Below are 20,423 nucleotides of genomic sequence, written 5' to 3'. Positions count from 1 at the left end.
ACTAGTTTTCAAAGAAAATTAAACCAGTATGTAAAATCCACCTGTGGAATCTCAAAAGCTAGGGCAAGCTTTGAAAGCAAAGGTCCAAGGTTAAGCCACCACCTATGTGTGCAACAGCGTAAGTGTTAGAGATTGATTATAGAGAAGATTGATTATGACTACAGAATAGAATAAAATCATAGAACTAGAATATAGACTCAGTTGTGTGAATACAGGTGTGTTAAGAAACCATATGATCATGGAATACTGCTCTCAATTGTCCCCTCTATAGGCCTTACCATGGTTGGGTTAAAAACCAACTGACCTAGCATAAGATAAGCATAGGAAGGTGTAGCAAGACTAATGTCATGGGTCAATAGGTTAAATTTTAGAAACAGGAGTAAGTTTAATAGAACATCTTGAAGTGTCTCGACGTCTTTCTCTGGATTGTACCAAACAGAATTCACAGAACAAGATAAAGGACAGACGATGACCCCAAGACAACCCTGAAACCAAGCGGGACCTGAAACCAGCAAGGGAGAATTCTGCTAAGATAGAAGAATAGAGAGAACTTAATAAATGATGTATTTAAGAAATGGAATGATTGCTTAGAAACTTATGATGATTCTAGACTTGATATAATTGGTGTAAGAAATGTGTAAAAACTGATCTATGGAGTTGAGCTTTGCCACTTGCTGAGGTGATGGCCCAACTCCGAGTTGTGAATAAAGCATTACCTAGTGTAACCCATTCGTGTGAGAGTAAAATCTTTAACAGAAAGATGGACTTGCTTGGATTTAGAAGTATTTAGAGGCATCAGATTTTCAGTCCCTTGAACTAAGGCAAGGGCATTTGCGAAAATTAACCGAAGGACTAGCAACAGATCAAGACAGTAGCAAATATTAAGTTAGAGGAACAGCACTTTATTATGAACACTGACTTAGCTACCCTTGGAAAATGGCAAAGTTGGACAGAATATATGTAGGAATTCTTAACCGATAGTGACGGACCACATTTTAAAGGACAGATATGAAGGAAACTTAAGGGAAGACAGAGCAAGAAAACTGAATTCAGGTATCGGATGGCAAGCAAAGACATGCAGAAGAAAAGTCTGGTGTGCCAGGCAAAACATTTGGAAACAGCTGAATTAAATATAGCTAAGAAATTATTTTTGCAATAAAATCAAAAAGCTGCTGAGAAACAGGTACCTGATTGGGTGGATTTAAACAAATGAAATTTTTTTAAAAAGAATTTTTCAGGCCCGGGACTGATTAAAAAGGAGCGGTCTAACCAGTGGGTAGTAAAGCTAAATAGAGGACTGAACTTGTCAGGCTTTTCCAGTTTTAGCATTCCTGGCCCTTCCATTACCATTCCATTTGGCTCAGTCAGTAAGATCTTCCAGTGTTGAATCATGAGTATTTGCAGATGAAAGTTAGATGGCTAACTTTGCTTGCAGGCCGTGTAACATCCTAACTGCTCATGACTCAGCTCCTGAATCACTCCTGTTGTGCCCCATACAAGGCAAAAGAAATCGCAGCTGATTCCAACACTCAGAGGCTGGTTTGACAGTAGCTAGGTGTCAGTCTTGGGAAGCAGGGAAGGCAGATGGCTGCTGGTGGTAAGTGAGGTCTGCATTCTGCTTCAATGCATTGCTGCTCAGACTTTCTTTGAAACAGGTCAGAGTGCCAGCTTGACATGAAACACGTCCATAGCTGTGGCCATGAAGACATTTAGAGCAGGTAGGTACGGCAATTTATGCTGCATTCAGAACTGTTGATGCAAATATTCTGAATGTGGAAGATAAAATCTGAAGATGATGTGGAAAAAAATTCAACGTGATCAACACAATTTTTTATCTGCAGTGTGGAGACAAGCATTGCCATAGCACAACAGGTCAGGGTATTCAGCTGTTAAACCAACAAGTTGTCAAGGCTTCCTAAACTTTTAAAGGTGTGTTCTCTCATTAACGTTTTTCCTGATAGTCAAGGAATGACAGCGTAATGGGACAATAACAGGAGAAGAGATAGTAAGGGTAAACACCTTGATGGTATTCCAATAACTGAAGGTTGGAGAGCTAAATAAAGAGCAATTTACGCTCCCAGCCACCAACAGCACCAGTTCTGCTTTGAAAAGGAAACATCACTACCTCTTTCGTTAGGCTACAAATACTTACAGTGTCTAGTAATTCAATGAACTTGGAAAAGTAGTAAAGCCAACAAGTTCGTACCATCTGCAAGAGTAAAAACCAGAAATTGTCAAATCATAATATAGTTGTAAATAAAACTAAGCAGCTACAGGAAAAGTAAGTAACTATATAAAAATAAAATATTGGGACAAGTAAGTGGTGTCACAAAATTGACAAATTTTGGTCAACAAATTTTGTTGACCAAAATATTGAAATGTATGGTTTGATTGGTTTTTCTTTAACAACATAAACCATTTTTTACTCCTGAAGGAATTTTAAAACCCAGAAGAACAAGCCAACAAATACGTTGCCTCTTTTTTTTCCCCCTCAAACAATCCAGCCCTCTGCATTTAACTCACTTGCTCTACATTATGCAAGAGGGCATTGCCATTTAGTGCACTCCACTCTGCAGCAGTGCATTTGGTTGTCCAAAAAGCATTTCCAAAAATAAAGTCAGTGTAGCACAACAATTCAGCTTTTCTTTTAGCAACTTACTCTCAGAGCTCTAGGTGACCTCGAGTAGTCAACGATATCGCACCGGAATGAGTATCCCGTGGCCCAACCTGACATAAGAAACTGGAGCAAAGAAAAGGGAAAGGGCAAAGATTTACTGTGTGTGTTTTGAAAAATTCATTAATTTCAGGTTACTTTTGCAATCACTAAGGAGGAGGGGAAAACAGAATTAAAAACTTGTTGAATCGGCATCCTTGTCAGTCATCTACCTCTGTGTGGGCTAGCCACCACAAAATCCTCTGCTGTTGCAGATCACTGAGTTTCTAGTTCCAGGACCACACCTATGGACAAGATCTTTCTTCCTACACCCATTATCACAGCATTAGTAACTGAGGAGGAGAAACAGCTGCATCTCAAAACCAATGTTAGAAAAGCAACTTACTGTGTTAATCAGATCACAAAATCAAATGAAACATTTTCAAATTTTTTGTAAATTGCCATCACGGCCAAACATCTTAATACTGAAAGAAAACTAGCACAACAGAAAAATATGGCTTAGTATCATTAAATACAAGTGACAAATCACTATGCACTATATTTTAGGTATCATATAATTTCTAAAATTTTGCTTAGTTAAATTGCACAATTCAATCAATCTTTCAGTGATACAAGGGATCAGAAGCAAGGATTTTACAGTCAAGAGCAGGTGCATGACCAAAGGACTGTATATAACAAATATATTCCAAGAGTAAGGGTTAAATTATGTTAGAGTTTGGACAAGAGCAACATTCTTAATACTACTTGGCTCATTCCCCTTCTAGCCACTAGGACTACTGCATCTTACATCCGTTTACAAAGCGTTTCTCATCCATTCTACATCATCATCAACTCATGCATGATAGGAGGTTTAGCTCTCTTAACAGATTGAGGGGTTTAGTCTGTGACTGCGATAGATGTTTAACCCCCCAAAAGAACCAATTGCTTAAATAAGACAAGATTTGAAACACCACCAAGAGACCACAACACTAAAGCACCCACCCAATGGCTTGGATCCAAAGAGGGAAAGAATCAGCTTTTTGCTGGGAGCCAGACAACAGCAGAAATTCAATCTGTTACACTTTTTCTGTGCATTCTTTCATGAAATTGTATAATGGAAGTTGTGACAGCAGATTAATTGAATAATGTGTTACTGTCAGACACTACCAGAAATTTAATAATTTTTTTTTGTTTCTGAGGGCTATAACCAAAACCAAACTTACCACTATATCACAAAAGGAAGTTTGGTGATTTTTCATATCAAAGAGTAAATACTAAATGCGTGCATCTTGCCCACCACTTATAGCTTTCCACTCAACAGTCATGACACAGAGCAGCTGCTGCTGCGCTGCCTTTAGAGTGCTATTAAAAGAAATGCCAGGCAGTTCACTGTAACTCATGATAAAATTTATGCAAATTGAGCTAAAAGAAAGGTATTCTGCCGGTTTGGCACGATAACCTGACAACTTTTCACTACCAGTTTGCCACACCCAAAATAGCCATGAAGCCAACTTTAACACAAAGAAGGTAATAGAGATGTTTCACCAACCAAATGTATAAGGCTATCGTTCACATGATGTTATCATTAAATAGCTACACTTTAAAAAATAAAAACCAAACAAAACCTAAGAATAGTCCAACATACATTAGCTATCTTAAGGTTCAAAAGCTGGTTCTAAATTAAAGCTTCTATTTAGTCTATCCCACTCATGGTTATAGATTTTTAGGTCATTCAACCCATAACACTATACAACTCCTCAAAGCCTTCTAGTTTTAAAAGTCTAACGTTTGCTTGGGCTGTGAAATATAGCAAAATAGCAACACTCCTGCTCAGGAGAAGAACATTTACTATCTCTGTGAGGGAAAAAAAAAAAAAAAAATCAATGCTAAAGATTTTCATGTGAGGTTTTGGTTTGGGGTTTTTTTGGTTTTTTGTGAGTGGCTTTTGTTGGTGGGTTTTGCGGTTCTTTTTTTTTAAGGGTGGAGATCATCAGATTAGATATTGTTAACTTCTGTCATTTAAAAGGCAGGTCTAACTGATGATTATTCTATCATAAACATACTCTATACTCTGTTTGAAACATCAGTGTTGGCTATCACATAGTAAAACAGAAACAGTTACAACAGACTAAGAAAAACATGTAGTCTGCTTTACCTTCTATAGGCCAGGGAAATTAAATAAGTGATAAGGATTTTTAATTTTGTAGATTATATATAATGGCACATAGAATATTTTACAATCTCTCTAGTTACAACTTATTCCCTTTTTTTCAAGTATTAGCACAATCAGTTTAGCATCAATCTGGGAGGAATATAATTAAAATAATAATAGATTTTTGAGAATTGCAGAGTGGGAATTATATTACTTATTTTATTAAAAGTTAGCAAGAGGATAGTTAGAGATACAAAACATATAAGTATATTACAAATAAAAGTAGTACTTACTTCGTAAGTCATATATATAGAGAGAGCTACCACACTAAAATTATAAAATGCCATTATCTGTCTGAGTTCAAAAGGTTTTTTATTTTCCATGAGTTTGGGTCCCAAGGAAGTGACAAAATAGATGTAGGCTCCAACAATAAAGGTTGTTGGGAAAGGTGAAGACATGAGCAGCCAGCCTTCCAGTCTTGGATCTAGAGCAGGGGAAGAGAAAAAAAATAAACCACATCTTTCCAGTACTTGGCAAATCCTCAAATGTCTACAGAAAGGTACCTAATCCTTAACAGTTTAGGTTTTGCTGTCACTGATCATGTTTCAGGGTCCATTCAACCTCAAATCCATACCTCCTGGATAACAATATTTAGCACCTGTAGGATTCATTGCTTCTTTTTGCATCAGTTCTTCACAGGTAATGAAGAGGAGACATGTAAGCGACCTGATTTTCAGTCTAGAGCTCTCCCTCATAAATAGTCTGCATTTTCACACATGAACGGGTCTCGGAGGGCAGCACAGGAAGGCAGTGAGTGCACAAGCAGATCACTGAGGCTGCACCTCCACATGAGACTTCATTCAAGCTCAAGTCACAGATGGGGAGCAGCCCCACTTTCGAAGATCCTTGAGCTTTATAAGCAGTATGGCATTAGACGTGGTAACTATGTGGATTTTAAAGTTAGAATACCCTCTGTCCCATCAGTGGGTATCCATAGCTTAGTACGTCAGGCTTGTGCGTATTCAGTCCAGGCACATCACCACAAAACACACCTTCATGTTGTAAGTCTGCCAACAGAAAAGTGTCACAAGTTTCTCTCCGGTTATCCCAGAGAGAAGCCTTGCAGAGTCCTCCTCCTACACACGCCATGCTCTCTCTCCCTGCAGCTGAGCCTGGCAGGCACTCCCTCTGAGCTTCACCATGATCCCACTGCACCCTTCTGGGTCCATCACCAAGTCCCAGCTCACCAAAGAGTTCAACACTTCCTCATAAGCAGGAGAATTGACATGAACTTCATGTATTTTTTTTAATATATATTTTTTTAATTTTTATAAACTGACTTTTGGAAGATTTATTTCTTAATGATCCCAAACTTAACTACTGACTCAGTAAACTGCTGCTTTCATGGTTTGCTGCTGTATTTTGGGGGTCAAATTACACCACTGCGATTTTTGTTAAGCATTTAATTAATGGCCAAATGTCTTAAGTCAGTGATTTTCAACCCACAGCATTCAAGCAACATATCACCCATGAGATGCTCTGATGTTTGCAGCCAATGGAAGTTTTAAAACAGACTGATAAGGAAACACGTTATAATGCTGCTCACAGCCTGTAAATGTGCCCAGTGCTGCTGCCCACAGACCAACAAGGATTGTGAACCACAGCACTAGGCATCTGTATGTGTTGCATTGCACAAGAATCACCAGCTCTTCACCATTGACTGCTTTTTCTGCATCCACTCTTTGCACTGATACTACCAAAACTTTCCCGTTGGTTTTCCCAACTTGATCCTGATGAAACCATGTCCAGCCACTAACAGCACACTACAAGATGCCCAACATAAGCACTGGTAGGCAGGGAGACGAGAAACTCAAATTCTGAAGTCACAGGCACTGCAGCAGAAATGCTCCACCACCCAGCTCCACCCCAATCCACTTCACCCCAGGAGTTACACTGATAAAACTCACTTTTCACCTGAATGCTGTGGTTCTACAGAACAAGAGAAATGGTTTGCAGCTACACTGGAAAATACAAATTAGTAATTTTATTGATCAAACCTTGACTGGTTCTCAAGTTTTCTCCAGGAATCAGCTAATCCCTGTCACTATGTGTCTACCATGGTGGGGAACACTCAGGGATGCCACTGCAACAGATGGGTTTTAACCCCAAACTTGAGATCTTCTGTGTCATTTTTAGGTAAGCATGCACAACCACAGAACAACAACATCAAAGCAAAACATGTTTAATATCCTCATACCAGCTGCGACACAAGACTAACATTCCTTTTCCAAACAGAACTGTGACTGAGTTAATTACTCTGAGGATTAATTTCAAGATACTATAACTTACTAGGGTTTTTATTTCTTTTACTTTGCAAAAGCAAAATACAGCAACACCAAGCACCTAGCTCAATGAACTGATAAAATACCATTGTTTGGTAATGAAAAAGAATTAAAGCTTTACCTTCAGTAGCACAGGAGAAACGTAAACTATATATTCCCACAAGGCAGAAACTCTTAAAGAATCACTGTCTGCAGTTTATTTATTCTGAGGTTATAACCATAAACTAACTCAGTTTTGCTTTTTTTCCATTTTTAAAATGCAGAAACTAGTCTGTTCTTTATCATTACAATCATCAATAGGTAACCTTGCAAGTCTTAAAAACATTTACAGGAAGACAAAGCTACTATAAGTCGATAAACAGTAAACCCAGAATAGCTACACATCGCTATTCAAAATCATTGAAAGTCAATAAGGTTTAGAGTTAAATGACTCACCGGCATCTTTAATCCATTCATCATACAGTAGTACAGCCTTTGATGTCAGATTGCTAAAGGCCATTTTCACTTGATGAAGATTTTATGATGCTGCCTGCAGGAAAACAAAACAAAACAGAAATATAGATTTTTGTAAATAATAAAGGTCAAGTGTTTGGGAAATACATTCATTAAACAGAATGGAAAAATGTATAGAGAGGGATAACAGAGAACCACATGTAAAATACAGATCAGGGACCATTAGCTGACCACATTGCACTATGCCTGATGCTAATTTATAGCTGAGCTGTTATGTGCTACAATATGATTTTGTAATCGCTACATACCAAACTAGGTGCTTCCATGCCATAAAGTGTTATCTCAAGAAACCATACTGTGGTTAACTGTTACAGAATCACAGAATCACAGAATGGTAGGGGTTGGAAGGGACCTCTGTGGGTCATCTAGTCCAACCCTCCTGCCGAAGCAGGGTCACCTACAGCAGGCTGCACAGGACCTTGTCCAGGCGGGTCTTGAATATCTCCAGAGAAGGAGACTCCACAACCTCCCTGGGCAGCCTGTTCCAGTGCTCCGTCACCCTCAGAGGGAAGAAATTCTTCCTCATGTTCAGACGGAACCTCCTGTGCCTCAGTTTGTGCCCATTGCCCCTTGTCCTGTCACTGGGCACCACTGAAAAGAGCTTGGCCCCATCCTCCTGACACCCACCCTTCAGATATTTGTAAGCATTTATAAGGTCCCCTTGCAGCCTTCTCTTCTTCAGGCTGAACAAGCCCAGTTCCCTCAACCTCTCCTCGTAGGGCAGATGTTCCAGTCCCCTCATCATCCTCGTAGCCCTCCGCTGGACTCTCTCCAGTAGCTCCTCATCTTTCTTGAACTGCGGAGCCCAGAACTGGACACAGTACTCTAGATGAGCCCTCACTAGGGCAGTGTAGAGGGGAAGGAGAACCTCCCTCGTCCTGCTGGCCACACTCTTCTTGATGCACGCCAGGATCCCCTTGGCTTTCTTGGCAGCCAGGGCACACTGCTGGCTCATGGTTAACCTGTCGTCCACCAGGACACCCAGGTACCACAGAGCTGCTCTCCAGCAGGTCCACCCCAAGCCTGTACTGGTGCATGAGGTTGTTCCTCCCCAGGTGCAGGACCCTGCATTTGCCTGTGTTGAACCTCATCAGCTTCCTCTCTGCCCAGCTTTCCAGCCTGTCCAGGTCACACTGAATGGCAGCACAGCCTTCTGGTGTGTCTACCACACCTCCCAGTTTGGTGTCATCAGCAAACTTGCTGAGGGTACATTCTAACTCTTCATCCAGGTCGTTGATGAAGAAGTTAAACAAGACTGGGCCCAGTACTGACCCCTGAGGGACACCACTTGTTACCAGCCTCCAACTAGACTCAGCACCGCTGATGACAACCCTCTGAGTTCTGCCATTCAGCCAGTTCTCTATCCACTTCACCGACCACTCATCCAGCCCACACTTCTTGAGCTTCCCTAGGAGGATATCATGGGAGACTGTGTCGAAAGCCTTGCTGAAGTCTAGGTAGACAACATCCACGGCTCTCCCTTCATCTACCCAGCCAGTCATGTCATCATAGAAAGCTATTAGATTGGTCAGGCATGATTTCCCCTTGGTGAATCCATGCTGACTACTCCTGATAACCTTCTTTTCTTCCACTTGCTTCATGATGGCCTCCAGGATAAGCTGCTCCATCACCTTTCCCGGGATGGAGGTGAGGCTGGCCGGCCTGTAGTTCCCTGGGTCCTCCTTCTTGCCCTTTTTGAAGATTGGAGTGACATTGGCCTTTCTCCAGTCCTCAGGCACCTCTCCTCTTCTCCAGGACCTCTCAAAGATGATGGAGAGTGGCTCAGCAATGACATCCGCCAGCTCCCTCAGCACTCGTGGGTGCATTCCATCGGGGCCCATGGATTTGTGGACATCCAGATCACTTAAGTGATCCCTCACACAGTCCTCCTCGACCAAGGGAAAGTCGTCCTCTTTGTAGGCTTCTTCTCTTATCTCCGGGGCCTGGGATTCCTGAGGGCCAGTCTTAGCACTGAAGACTGAAGCCAAGAAGGCACTCAGTAGCTCTGCCTTCTCCGCATCCTCCGTCACCAGGATACCTGCCTCATTCATCAGCAGCCCCACATTGTCCCTAGCCTTCCTTTTGCTGCTGATGTAGTTGAAGAAGCCCTTCTTGTTGTTTTTGACATCCCTTGCCAGATTCAGTTCCAGGTGAGCCTTGGCCTTCCTCGTCGCATCCCTGCATGCTCTCACCACGTTTCTGTACTCTTCCCAAGTGGCCTGCCCCTCTTTCCACATTCCATGGACCTTTCTCTTCTGCCTGATCTCCGCTAGAAGCTCCTTGTTTAACCATGCAGGTCTCCTGCCTCCTTTGCTAGATTTCTTTCTCAGGGGGATGCATTGCTCCTGTGCATGGAAGAAGTGTTGTTTAAAGAGCGACCAGCACTCATGGACCCCCCTGCCTTCGAGAGCCCTGGCCCACGGGATTCCTCCCAGTAGCTCCTTGAAGAGGGCAAAGTCAGCCCTCCTGAGGTCCAGGGTTTTGATCCTGCTTATCGCCCTGCTTCCTCCACACAGGATCCTGAACTCAACCATTTCATGGTCACTGCAGCCGAGTCTACCTCCAACCTTCACATCCTCCACCAGTCCCTCCTTGTTTGTTAACACAAGGTCCAGCAGCGCGCCTTTCCTTGTTGGTTCCTCCACCACTTGCATCAGAAAGTTATCATCGATGCTCTGTAGGAACCTCCTGGATTGCGCCTGCCTAGCTGTATGGTCTTCCCAGCTGATGTCAGGGTGGTTGAAGTCCCCCAGGAGAACCAGGGCCTGTAACTGTGAGGCTGCTTGCAGCTGCCTGTAGAAGGCCTCATCAACCTCCTCCTCCTGGTCAGGTGGCCTGTAGTACACACCCACCGTAATGTCACCCTTATGAGCCTGTCCCTTAATTCTAACCCACAAGCTTTCAACTTGTTCCTCATTTGCCCCCAGGCAAAGCTCAATGCATTCCAGTTGCTCCCTCACATACAGAGCAACTCCCCCTACCTCTCCTTGTTGGTCTGTCTTTCCTAAAGAGTCTGTAGCCATCTATGACAGCATGCCAGTCATGCGAGTTGTCCCACCACGTTTCTGTGATGGCGACCAAGTTGTAGCCGTCCTGCTGTATAATGGCTTCCAGCTCCTCCTGTTTATTGCCCGTGCTACGTGCATTGGTGTAAACACACTTGAGCTGGGCTGTCAATCTCACCCCTGACCCTGGCACACCAAGCCTGGGCTCGTCCCTAGTGAGCTGGGCGATGTCCCCTTCCCCCTTCAAACCTAGTTTAAAGCCCTCTCAATGAGCCCCACCAGCTTGTGGCCAAGAATCCTTTTCCCTCTTTGAGACAGCTGAGTTCCACCTGTCGCCAGCAGGCCTGGTGCTGTGTACACCTCCCCATGATCAAAGAAGCCAAAATTTGACTGATGGCACCAGTCCCTGAGCCACCTGTTAACCAGGTGAGTTTTCCTGCCCCTTTCAGTGCTGTTCCCTGCCACTGATGGGATGGAGGAAAACACCACCTGCGCCCCTGATCCCTCAACCAGTCGCCCCAGTGCCCTGAAGTCCCTTTTGATGGCCTTGGGACTTCTTTCTGCTATCTCGTCCCCGCCAACCTGCATTACCAAGAGGGGGTAGTAATCAGAAGGCCGCACCAGACCAGGGAGTTTCTTCGCAACATCCCTAACCCGGGCCCCAGGGAGGCAGCAGACTTCCCTGTGGGATGGGTCCGGTCGGCAGATCGGGCCCTCTGTTCCCCTCAGAAGGGAATCGCCTATGACAATGACCCTCCTTTTTTTCTTAGTTGAGGCAGTCGTAATTCTTGGGGCTGTCTGACTCGTTCTAGGCAACCCCCTGGATGGAGCCTCACCTTCACCCACATCCTCTGTGGCCGGTCCCTCACATTCCAGAGCCCCATATCTGTTGCTTAAAGGCAACTGGGCCGGTGAGGGAGGCCGGGGGGAGATTCGCTTGCCCCCCTGAGCAGGGACCTGTTTCCATTCCCCCCCATCTCTTAGGCCCCCTCTTTCTGCTCGGTGGCAAGAGGGTAGGGGGTTCTCTGCTTTCTGTGGAGCCGCCTCCTGCTGCCTCGGCCTCAGGGAGGGCAGCGTGCGGCTCCACCAGTCGATCTCCCTCTCACACTCCCGGATGCTCCTCAGCCTCTCCACTTCCTCCCTCAGCTCTGCCACCAGGCTGAGCAGGTCATTCACCTGCTCGCACCAAACACAGCCGTTGTCTCTGCTGTCCTCCGGTACGAGCGCCAGGCTCAGGCACTCCCTGCAGCCAGAGACCTGGACACCCGCGTTCTTGCGTGGGGCCTCCGTCTGGGTCCCCACACTCCTTCGAGCAACAGCTTTACCACGGGTGGTAACCATGGCTAGAATATCTCCTGGAAGAGCGATGCCCACTACTTGAGTTGCCAGAAGGGGTGGCTGTACCCCGCCAGTCGCCTTCCCCGCTCGCCCTGCCCGCGCGAACTGCCGCGCAAACTGCTGCGCCGCTCCCGGGCTGCTGCGCCCGGCTCTGTTTGCCGGCTCTGGTTGCTCGCGCTCCCTGGGAGCTGCTCTTATCCCTGAGGGGGTTTGGCCGCTGTCACACTCGACTCCGCCCCCGCTGAGTCAGAGCTGCTGCTCGTTGGCACCTCCCGCTTTCCCGCTCGGGGGGGGAGGCTGGGGTCTCCTCTCTCTCTCTCGGCGCTTTTTGCCGCCTCGCCGCTGCGGTTTTGCCACCGGAGAAAGGGTCCCTCGGCGCGAGCCTCTGCTCCAGAACCCTTCACCTTCAGTAGCTTCGCCGAAATGCAGTTAAGGGGGAAATACAAATAAAGAGTAGCTGCTTAAATTCATTTTTATTGCCATCTCCACTTCAAGTCACTGATATGTGAAGAAGTTCAGCTTTGCAACATTCGCCACATTCACCACAGAAAACTTTAATTTTCTAACTAAGAAGTATTTCTGAGGTAGGTGGGAAGGAGGAACGGTGCCAATATGTCTGCATACTCCTTTTAAATACAATAATTAGCTGTGTTAGAATTAGTATGCAAATCACACTCTGATGAATCAACTGTTTCCACACTGGGATCATGAAGTCTCACAGTACCACCAGTAATACCATTAACTCACAAAAATTATCCAGCACATCCAGTTTGCAGGCAGCACCACCCACACTTGTAAAACTTTTCAAAGAAGTATGCTTATATGAATACTGATTTTTGCTTCAAAATCAAGTACTCATCAGCTCTTCCTCTCCCTCACTCCCCCTAGAAAATGCTTTTTTAAAAATCCCAACATATTTGAAGGGTGTCTCTCCTATTCCTACTCAGTGTCTCATTTTGCCATACGATTTCTCTCCGCATCTCTGTGCAATCTTCACGCAGAATTTGCCTTTGTTAGTCCAGGCTGCAGCACACTTTGACAACCAGCTCCTTTCCTCTGGCTGCCTTTCGGCATCTCCTCCAGGCTAAGTCAGCTGCAGGTTTGGAGAGCCAGTTCCACCCTCTTGATGGTAATGCATCTTTCTCCTCAGATCTCCCCACTATCATCTTCTCATTTGTCCTCACCTGAGCAGTCCTGCAAAACAATTTCACCCCTATCTCCACTTCTACAAATACCTCATGTTCACTGCCATTTCACAGGAGTTTTTAGGCTCCTCAAAGTACACTGCACACATCCTTCATCACAAGATGCAACACAGACAAGGCTGTTTTCATTACAGTTCGTCTGATCTATCTCTTCCCAATTCTCATGTTGCTACCCACTTGTTTTCCTGCTCGCCCTTCTGTCCTGTGTGTCTGCACATCTGAAACAATTATCAGTTTCTCGTTCAGAAAATATTACCTCTGCAAGTCTCTATTAAAGTTCATGTTTTCTAGAAATACCATCCTCCGGCATCAGCATTTCCCAACGCAACATCACTGCCTTTACGCCGACCATTTTCACACGCCCTGTGTTTGTATTACCATGTTTGCTACTAAGCTCTGTTTATAAAGGTGCGGGCAAAATCTGAAGAAGCAGAGGACATCCTCTTCCTTTTCTAATGGAAACTTGAGTGGCCCTTTTGGCAATCACACAAGAGAAAAGGATTTTAAGGTCAGAGACAAATTATAAATATCCCTGCCATTTTGCTCCATAAACCAAACTATGGATGATATTAATCACATGTATACCCAACCCTGTCTTGAACACCAGGTACCTCAGATCGTGCAACTATGTCAACCAGGCAACTCAGCTGTAAGTAACTGGTGATGGAGGGAAGTGTTAAAACTCTGTATTTTATAAGTAATTATTTTATTAAATTAGTTAGATTGATTACAGTAGGTTATCCTTGAAATCCAGTATTCTTCCAATTTCAGTCTCATGAGAACGGTCTATCAAAAGACAAGGCATGACATACAGAAAGTACCCTGTTCAGCAGTTATAATGATACTCTACCAAAGCCTACAGACACCTTGTGCACTGTGTGGCCCAGTACTTCAATAAAAATATACTCACTGAATACAAACAATCACATTACATTTAATCACTACTTCAACAAGAAAAACAGCTTCCTAATTTCACTATCAGTCAGTCTTCCTGCTCTCATCCTGATGAAGGTGTTACAGGCACTCAGACAGGCTAGCTCAGCATGCTAACCAAAACCTATGTTAAAGAAGTAACCTAACACTTCAAAACATGCTCTCCAAAATCCAGAAAATTCTGGAGCGGATGCTGGGCTCAAAATGAATTACCATTAATTTGAGGTTACGCAGTGTTGATTGAATTTTCCTCCTTCCGACAGTGCAAAGCTCTCATCCTGACAACTGCATGCTCACAAATACAGAATTCTTTACATTTTTCCACTTGACTAATCAACACTGCATCAATTTTGCATTAGGAGTCTGACAAATGCTGTCAGTGTTTAAATAGCAACCTTTACACCTACTAGGCACTGGGACCAAAAGCAAGCTTTTTATCTGGAACCAGACCATTTCCAATAGATCGCTTCTACTCATACTAGAAAGGTGGCAGATGATGAATACAGTGAATTCTCATGGTTCCCAGCCCCTGCCATACAGATGGAGAGGCATTTGTCACACCTCTCCTGACCCCAGCACTCACAGCTCTTCTCCGTTTAAAACATTTCACAAGAGGTAAAACAGCAGAGGCTCTTAGCTTTCAAGGTTTCTTTTCTATTCATAACGTGGCATGCAAGATAGAACTCCACAGCAGGTATTAAACTCTGAAAGTTTTTGCAGTTCAGTTATTATCCTTGAGAGAAGGATGTACCAGCCACAGAGCAGCCACAGCCTCACCACACAGACATACTGAATGATCAATTATTCTGAATATGAACTAGCTACCTCGTTTTCCTTTGGAAGTCCATTTCTATGAATAATTGTCTGCATTCATGTTAAGTTTTCAGGATTTTTTGTTTGTTATCTACCTACAAGTAGGGTTAATGGCAGCATGGAACGTAGCTTGTCTTATCCTGTTACACTTACTTCACACATAAATTCATACGTACTGGAAAATAATGTAATCAAGGCTTGCCTTTTTTAAAAAAAATAGAAGAGTAAAAAACCTCACATACCCACACACAAGATAAACAACTAGCTTGCGATTCAGAAAAAAATCAAATCATTTTTGAAAGGCTTCTTTTTTACAGTACAACCATCTTGTTAAGAAGTAACCTGATAATGCTTTACCAATAATACAATCTTCCATAACATTTGGCAGTTTTGAAGTCCACAGAACTTATCCTCTAAACGTTAAGACTGCAAATATTTTGCCTGAAGGGACAAAGACTTGGGGGCAGAGAAGGTCATTTATGAAATACAGAGCTTCAGTTTTTCATGCTGAAAACTCCTCTGCACATTAAGCATTTGTATAACCACAGTTCAGTCAGGAAAGTACACATTTGGTATACCTGCTAATGTGGTTACAGAATCAGCAAATTGGCACTTTTACTTCCAACGTTCCATTTTCTGCTTGTAACAAAACTAAAAAATGCAACTAAAATGCACTAACAGTAGGGAATTTTCTTTTTAAAACAGTGTCTAGACTGTAGTAAACTCTCAGAACTAGGGAAGTCACATTAGCAGACTAATGTTCAAAGTTAGGTTATTTTAAATGACATATTGGAAACAATTTACACAAATTTTTAAAATGCAGTCATATAAATTCAGTCTGCCCAGCCTGAAAAGTTCTGAACATAGAGGCAGTCCTCTGAAGCACATGCATTCAGAAAACAAGCACTGAAATCACCTCAAAGTCATATGCAAGGTACTCAGTTCTTAGAAAGAAATAAGCGCTATTTTTCTTTCTTTTCTTTTTATTTAAAAATGTCAGTGGAAGTAATATTGTGCACCTAGGTTCAAGCCAGCTGTAGTAAAATAATTTCTGAAGAGATCGTTAAACGAATGTGTGTTCACCATTATAAAAATAGGGGGTGTGAGGCAAATGAGGGAAAGGGTTGTGTTAAAAGAGAAAAGCCATTTGCTGGCCTCTGGTCCCCTGCAGCGCAGTAGACAGCTGAAAGAGCCCACTAAGTGCAGCTGAGTTAAGGCATACGGACTGGCAGAACCAATTTCGAGTTGTACCATTACCTTTACTGGAGAGGCAAAGGTAGACAATAAGATCACTTTCACCAGCCAAAAATGCCACAAATACCACAGCAAACCATATGAGAATGCCTCACGATGACAAGTAGTAGGTAATAAGCTGTTGGAAGTGCTCAAGTTCAGTTAGTGCACAAAACTATTAGTGACTCCTGTAATGGGAATTACTGGTATGCCTCAAACATTCCTTATTTTTAAATGAGAACAGTAAGTTTCTCGCATTCCTTTGCTTAACCCACATGAAAGATATTTGCCATTCTTATTGCTTATTTATTCCCCCTACGTAGTTTTTAAACATCAAAACAGATATCAAGATTTGCTTTTAAATAGTAATTTTACAAGTGGTTTAGATTGATGGCAACTGAACAAAACAAGCCAACAGAAGAACTTGACAGAAAACCAAGCAAAATGAAACAATCTAATGGAAGCTCTATCACTCCAGAAACAAGTTCTAAAGCTCAGTGGGAACTTAAAACACTAAACATTAAGAATTTGCATTAGAGAGCAAAGCTAATTATTAGAAAGATGGTCAAAGTACTTTTACAGGGATCTCTCAACAAGACTGGAGAATATGACAATACAGTACAAATTTCAACGGGGTAATTTCCACCCAAGGCAGATCCCAAAAACAAATGTTCTGGAGCATTACCCCCTGGCCCTGCAAGCAGGTTACGAAGGGGGGACCCTCCACCCCACAGAGCCTGCTGGAAGTTGTGGAGAGCCTGAAGAAAGCATTGACCCACACAGGTCTGATTTCAAAATGATAGCTTAAGAAATGACAGCTTACATATTCAGGCACAATTATGAAACTTTCATGTTTCAGAATCACTTGGTATACTGTTGTTAATCCTGCTCTTGAAGTTCAGAAGGTAATTAAATCAAGATGTTTCACAGATGGTATCTTAAGCCTTACCTGGGAAATACCAGCTCTGCCCTCCCTATTTCCCAAGGCTGTGTGCTTACATAATTGCTGTTATTCTAACCACATTGCTCCCTAATGCACACAGCAAACAAATACAAATTGCCTATTACATTAGACGGATTACCCACCTATATTCTGCAACAAAGTTTTAAATTTTAGCCAGGTGTCACCTGTTATTATGGATTTCCCTAAGAGAAGTTTCCATCACATTCCTCATCCTTTAAGCCTCCTCTCAACCACCTAACCCATTTTTTGAAAGATTCATCTCGCAGGCAAGTTGGCTATATCCACTCAGTGTTAGGTGGCCTTTTCTTCTTTGATAACATTGCTTGTAAACACTGCTCCTGTTAGATGATAGTTCTGCCCAAGTGAGTGACAGAAGGCAGGCAAGGAAATTCTATACAATAGAGGTACTTTGATAAATGTCCAAGTTTTGAGAGATGTATTAGTTAGTCGTTACCTTGATTAAATTTAAAACTTTGTCCTTGAAGCCAGTCCGTTTTGAAACACAAATCCTACTCCTTAGAGTGCAGCAAAAACCTCTGCATGTGCATTTTAGAGCAGACAGTGGGGAGAAAATAGGAAATTTCAAAATAAATATAAATTCCTTTTAAAGAAATGGACATCCTAAAACCAGATGAAAGATGTTTAGAAACTATATTAGCATGTCTACTTGTAAAATTCCCCATTGGCAGTATTCAGTAAGAGATCTAATACTTACCCTGTGTAGTCACCCATACTGAATTAATCACATGGTACCTCTTTATTCAATGCTTTGCTCTTTAAACTAGCATCAAATCTGTCATTCACCTACATGAATAAAGTAGTCTGTAAGTAGCAGAACTAGTGAAAACACGTTTCATTTCAATCGCACTTCAGATTGGTTTTCTGCCAGACTAATGGATTTCCCATTCTGATGCTGCGTGAAATAAAGACCAATTTGTATTTCCTTCCACACCTGCCTATAAATTCTTAAAAGAACTGATAACTGCAGACTTGACAACAAGGCTGAACACTGGCAACAGGCACAGAGAATCCCCTTCCTATGGGAATGATTTCAGGGGTACAGCCCCATTTTGTGCCCAACTGCCAGCCAGAATTTTATGGGCATTCTCCTGGTCCATCTACACTGATCCAATCACCAGCAATGGCTGATCGGGGAAGAACTGGTGAGCAGCCCCACAGTATCACTGCCAATGGGTCTGCTCCTCAGGCAGCTGCAGCACGTATCACAGTAGCTCACTGACCCAACTGAAAGCTTAGGCTTTTGAGAAAAAAAGGCTATTTTTCAGTCAATTTGGACCTGAAAGGCTAACAGGCTCGTGCAAAGGAAACATTGAGACACACGAACTGGGATACCATAGGCAGGGAGAAAGCTGGGAGTAGCAGCCCCATCATAGATCGCTTCAAGCTGATAATGAAACCATGCAGGGAGGACACAGCATCATCATGTCCGGTCCTGCATACTCATAGACAATCACGTACTAGATCGGCAGTCAAGAAGTTCACATACTGCACCTCAGCAAGTCATCACTCTGTCCATCATAAGCCACAAGAGACAGCCTACAAGGCGAGAATCGAAGCCATAAAAATCATATTGTCCTACAGTAAGGCAGGAAAAGATCTGGCATCGCCAATGTCTTAAATATCTTAAATGCATCACCTGGGGTTGCAGCGATGCATATGAAAGTCATCACAGAATCACACAGAATCACAGAATGTTCAGGGTTGGAAGGGACCTCTGTGGGTCCCACATCACATAGAAAGACACAACAAGTCCAAACAGCCCCTGCAATCACAGCCTGGAAGGGGGTTTCTTTCCAGCTCTGAACTCAGTTGTCAGTTTAACTCGGTTTAACTCAAGTACAAGAAAGACTCTGGGCAGGCCCCTGAAAAGATTGCCAGCTTCACTTAGGAAGTGAATGTCATGGACATCACTGTAACTTCACTAGTTTTCTCTCCCCATTTTCCCAAAGTTTCAGAGAAAGGCAAAAAAATAAAAAGGGGAAAAAGCTCCTAGAATTTTAACTTATTATCGGTGCTCCCCTGCCTTTGCCAAACACTCTTTACCTGAGCATTTTTATGCCAGCCATCCTGCAGCCAATGAGTCTCACCTGCCTAGTCCTCTGCTGGACTGAGTGACTCCTGCACCCAGTGTAGGACAGAAGCTCTTCTCGTTGGTCCCCCAGTGCATGACTTGCACTTGGCTCCTTTAAGGTTCGTTCTGGCTCAGTGATGCCAGCTAACAAAGTCACCTAGCTCTGAGTACATGGTGAGCTCTGTGGCACATATCAGATGACAACTTTCACTTAGAAGTCAAAATAAGGTTCACTTATGATGTAATTATTTTAATTAATGCAACCTCACTTTCATTAGATAATGAAATACAATTACCCTTACCAAAGACCTTCGACTAAGTATTGATTTACTAATTGGGCTGTATCTGACTCAGATTAATCTCCTCCTTAACCAAAGGAGTTCACAGATTCTCCTTTTTTCTCCTTGCCTATTATGTAACTAGAAAACTTTCTGCGGCATTTGAATTTTTCTTTCAAGACCAGATCAACTAAGCTTTGGGTCACTTTAAACAGACTTTCACAAAACAATAACCTGCTGGACAGCAGTAACACAATCGAGTATTTTCAGCCGCACCACACAGTCGTGCTAACTGATACACGCAGTGCTCCCCGCTCATTCCCGTACAAGCCAACATCTTCGTAATATGCTGAGCTGTTACCCATTCTGGTTTTTTCCTCTACAGTAGAGACAGTTCTGATATAAACAATTCTTACCTATATTTATCTGTCGTGTTTCTAAAGCAAACCAGAATATGAAACCCTGTACTGAACTACAGGGGTAAGGAGTGGTATTTACCTGCACTGCAAAGATAGCACAGTCTGGGTTTTTTAACCTGCATAGGAAGTACATTATTTTTAAGACACAATTTACAGGTAAGCTCTAAAAAGGTAGAGGAAGTGCAAGTGATTAACTAAATATTTTGAAAGACAGGGATCAAAGATGTCTGATGACATCCAAAGTTTACATTTTAGAAGACTAAAAGTGATGGGGTTTTGTGGACACATCCACAAAATAGGACTAATCACATTTAATTTCTTCTCATTGTGGGGATGAAGATTGCTTGTTTTCAGTACACACTGTAGTTATTTGAATGCTTTGGTTAGACTCTTCAACATTCTACCGGACACCTCTCTCAAGGTGAAGCACATGGAATGCAGATAAAAGCATCCTCGTATCAGTTATCAATACCTTCCCAATAT

At 42.8% G+C, this 20,423-nt stretch overlaps 1 protein-coding gene across 1 annotated transcript in view; it reads right to left on the bottom strand.

Annotated features, from left to right (window-relative positions):
• The window catches only part of ELOVL7 (ELOVL fatty acid elongase 7), a 37,741-nt gene that overhangs the window by 6,006 nt on the left and 11,312 nt on the right, over positions 1-20,423 (bottom strand). Inside the window, exons 2-5 of the mRNA XM_075410799.1 lie at positions 7,583-7,676; positions 5,099-5,289; positions 2,660-2,740; positions 2,153-2,209 (exon numbers count right to left, since the gene is read on the bottom strand). Of these exons, the coding sequence (XP_075266914.1) occupies positions 2,153-2,209; positions 2,660-2,740; positions 5,099-5,289; positions 7,583-7,646 (393 nt within the window). The 5' untranslated portion in view covers positions 7,647-7,676. The remainder of the gene's footprint in view (positions 1-2,152; positions 2,210-2,659; positions 2,741-5,098; positions 5,290-7,582; positions 7,677-20,423) is intronic.

This window comes from Opisthocomus hoazin, chromosome Z (assembly GCF_030867145.1).
Source record: "Opisthocomus hoazin isolate bOpiHoa1 chromosome Z, bOpiHoa1.hap1, whole genome shotgun sequence".
Taxonomy (NCBI): domain Eukaryota; kingdom Metazoa; phylum Chordata; class Aves; order Opisthocomiformes; family Opisthocomidae; genus Opisthocomus; species Opisthocomus hoazin.
Note: the sequence above shows the minus strand (reverse complement) of the source record. Positions and strands in the feature narration are given on the sequence as shown.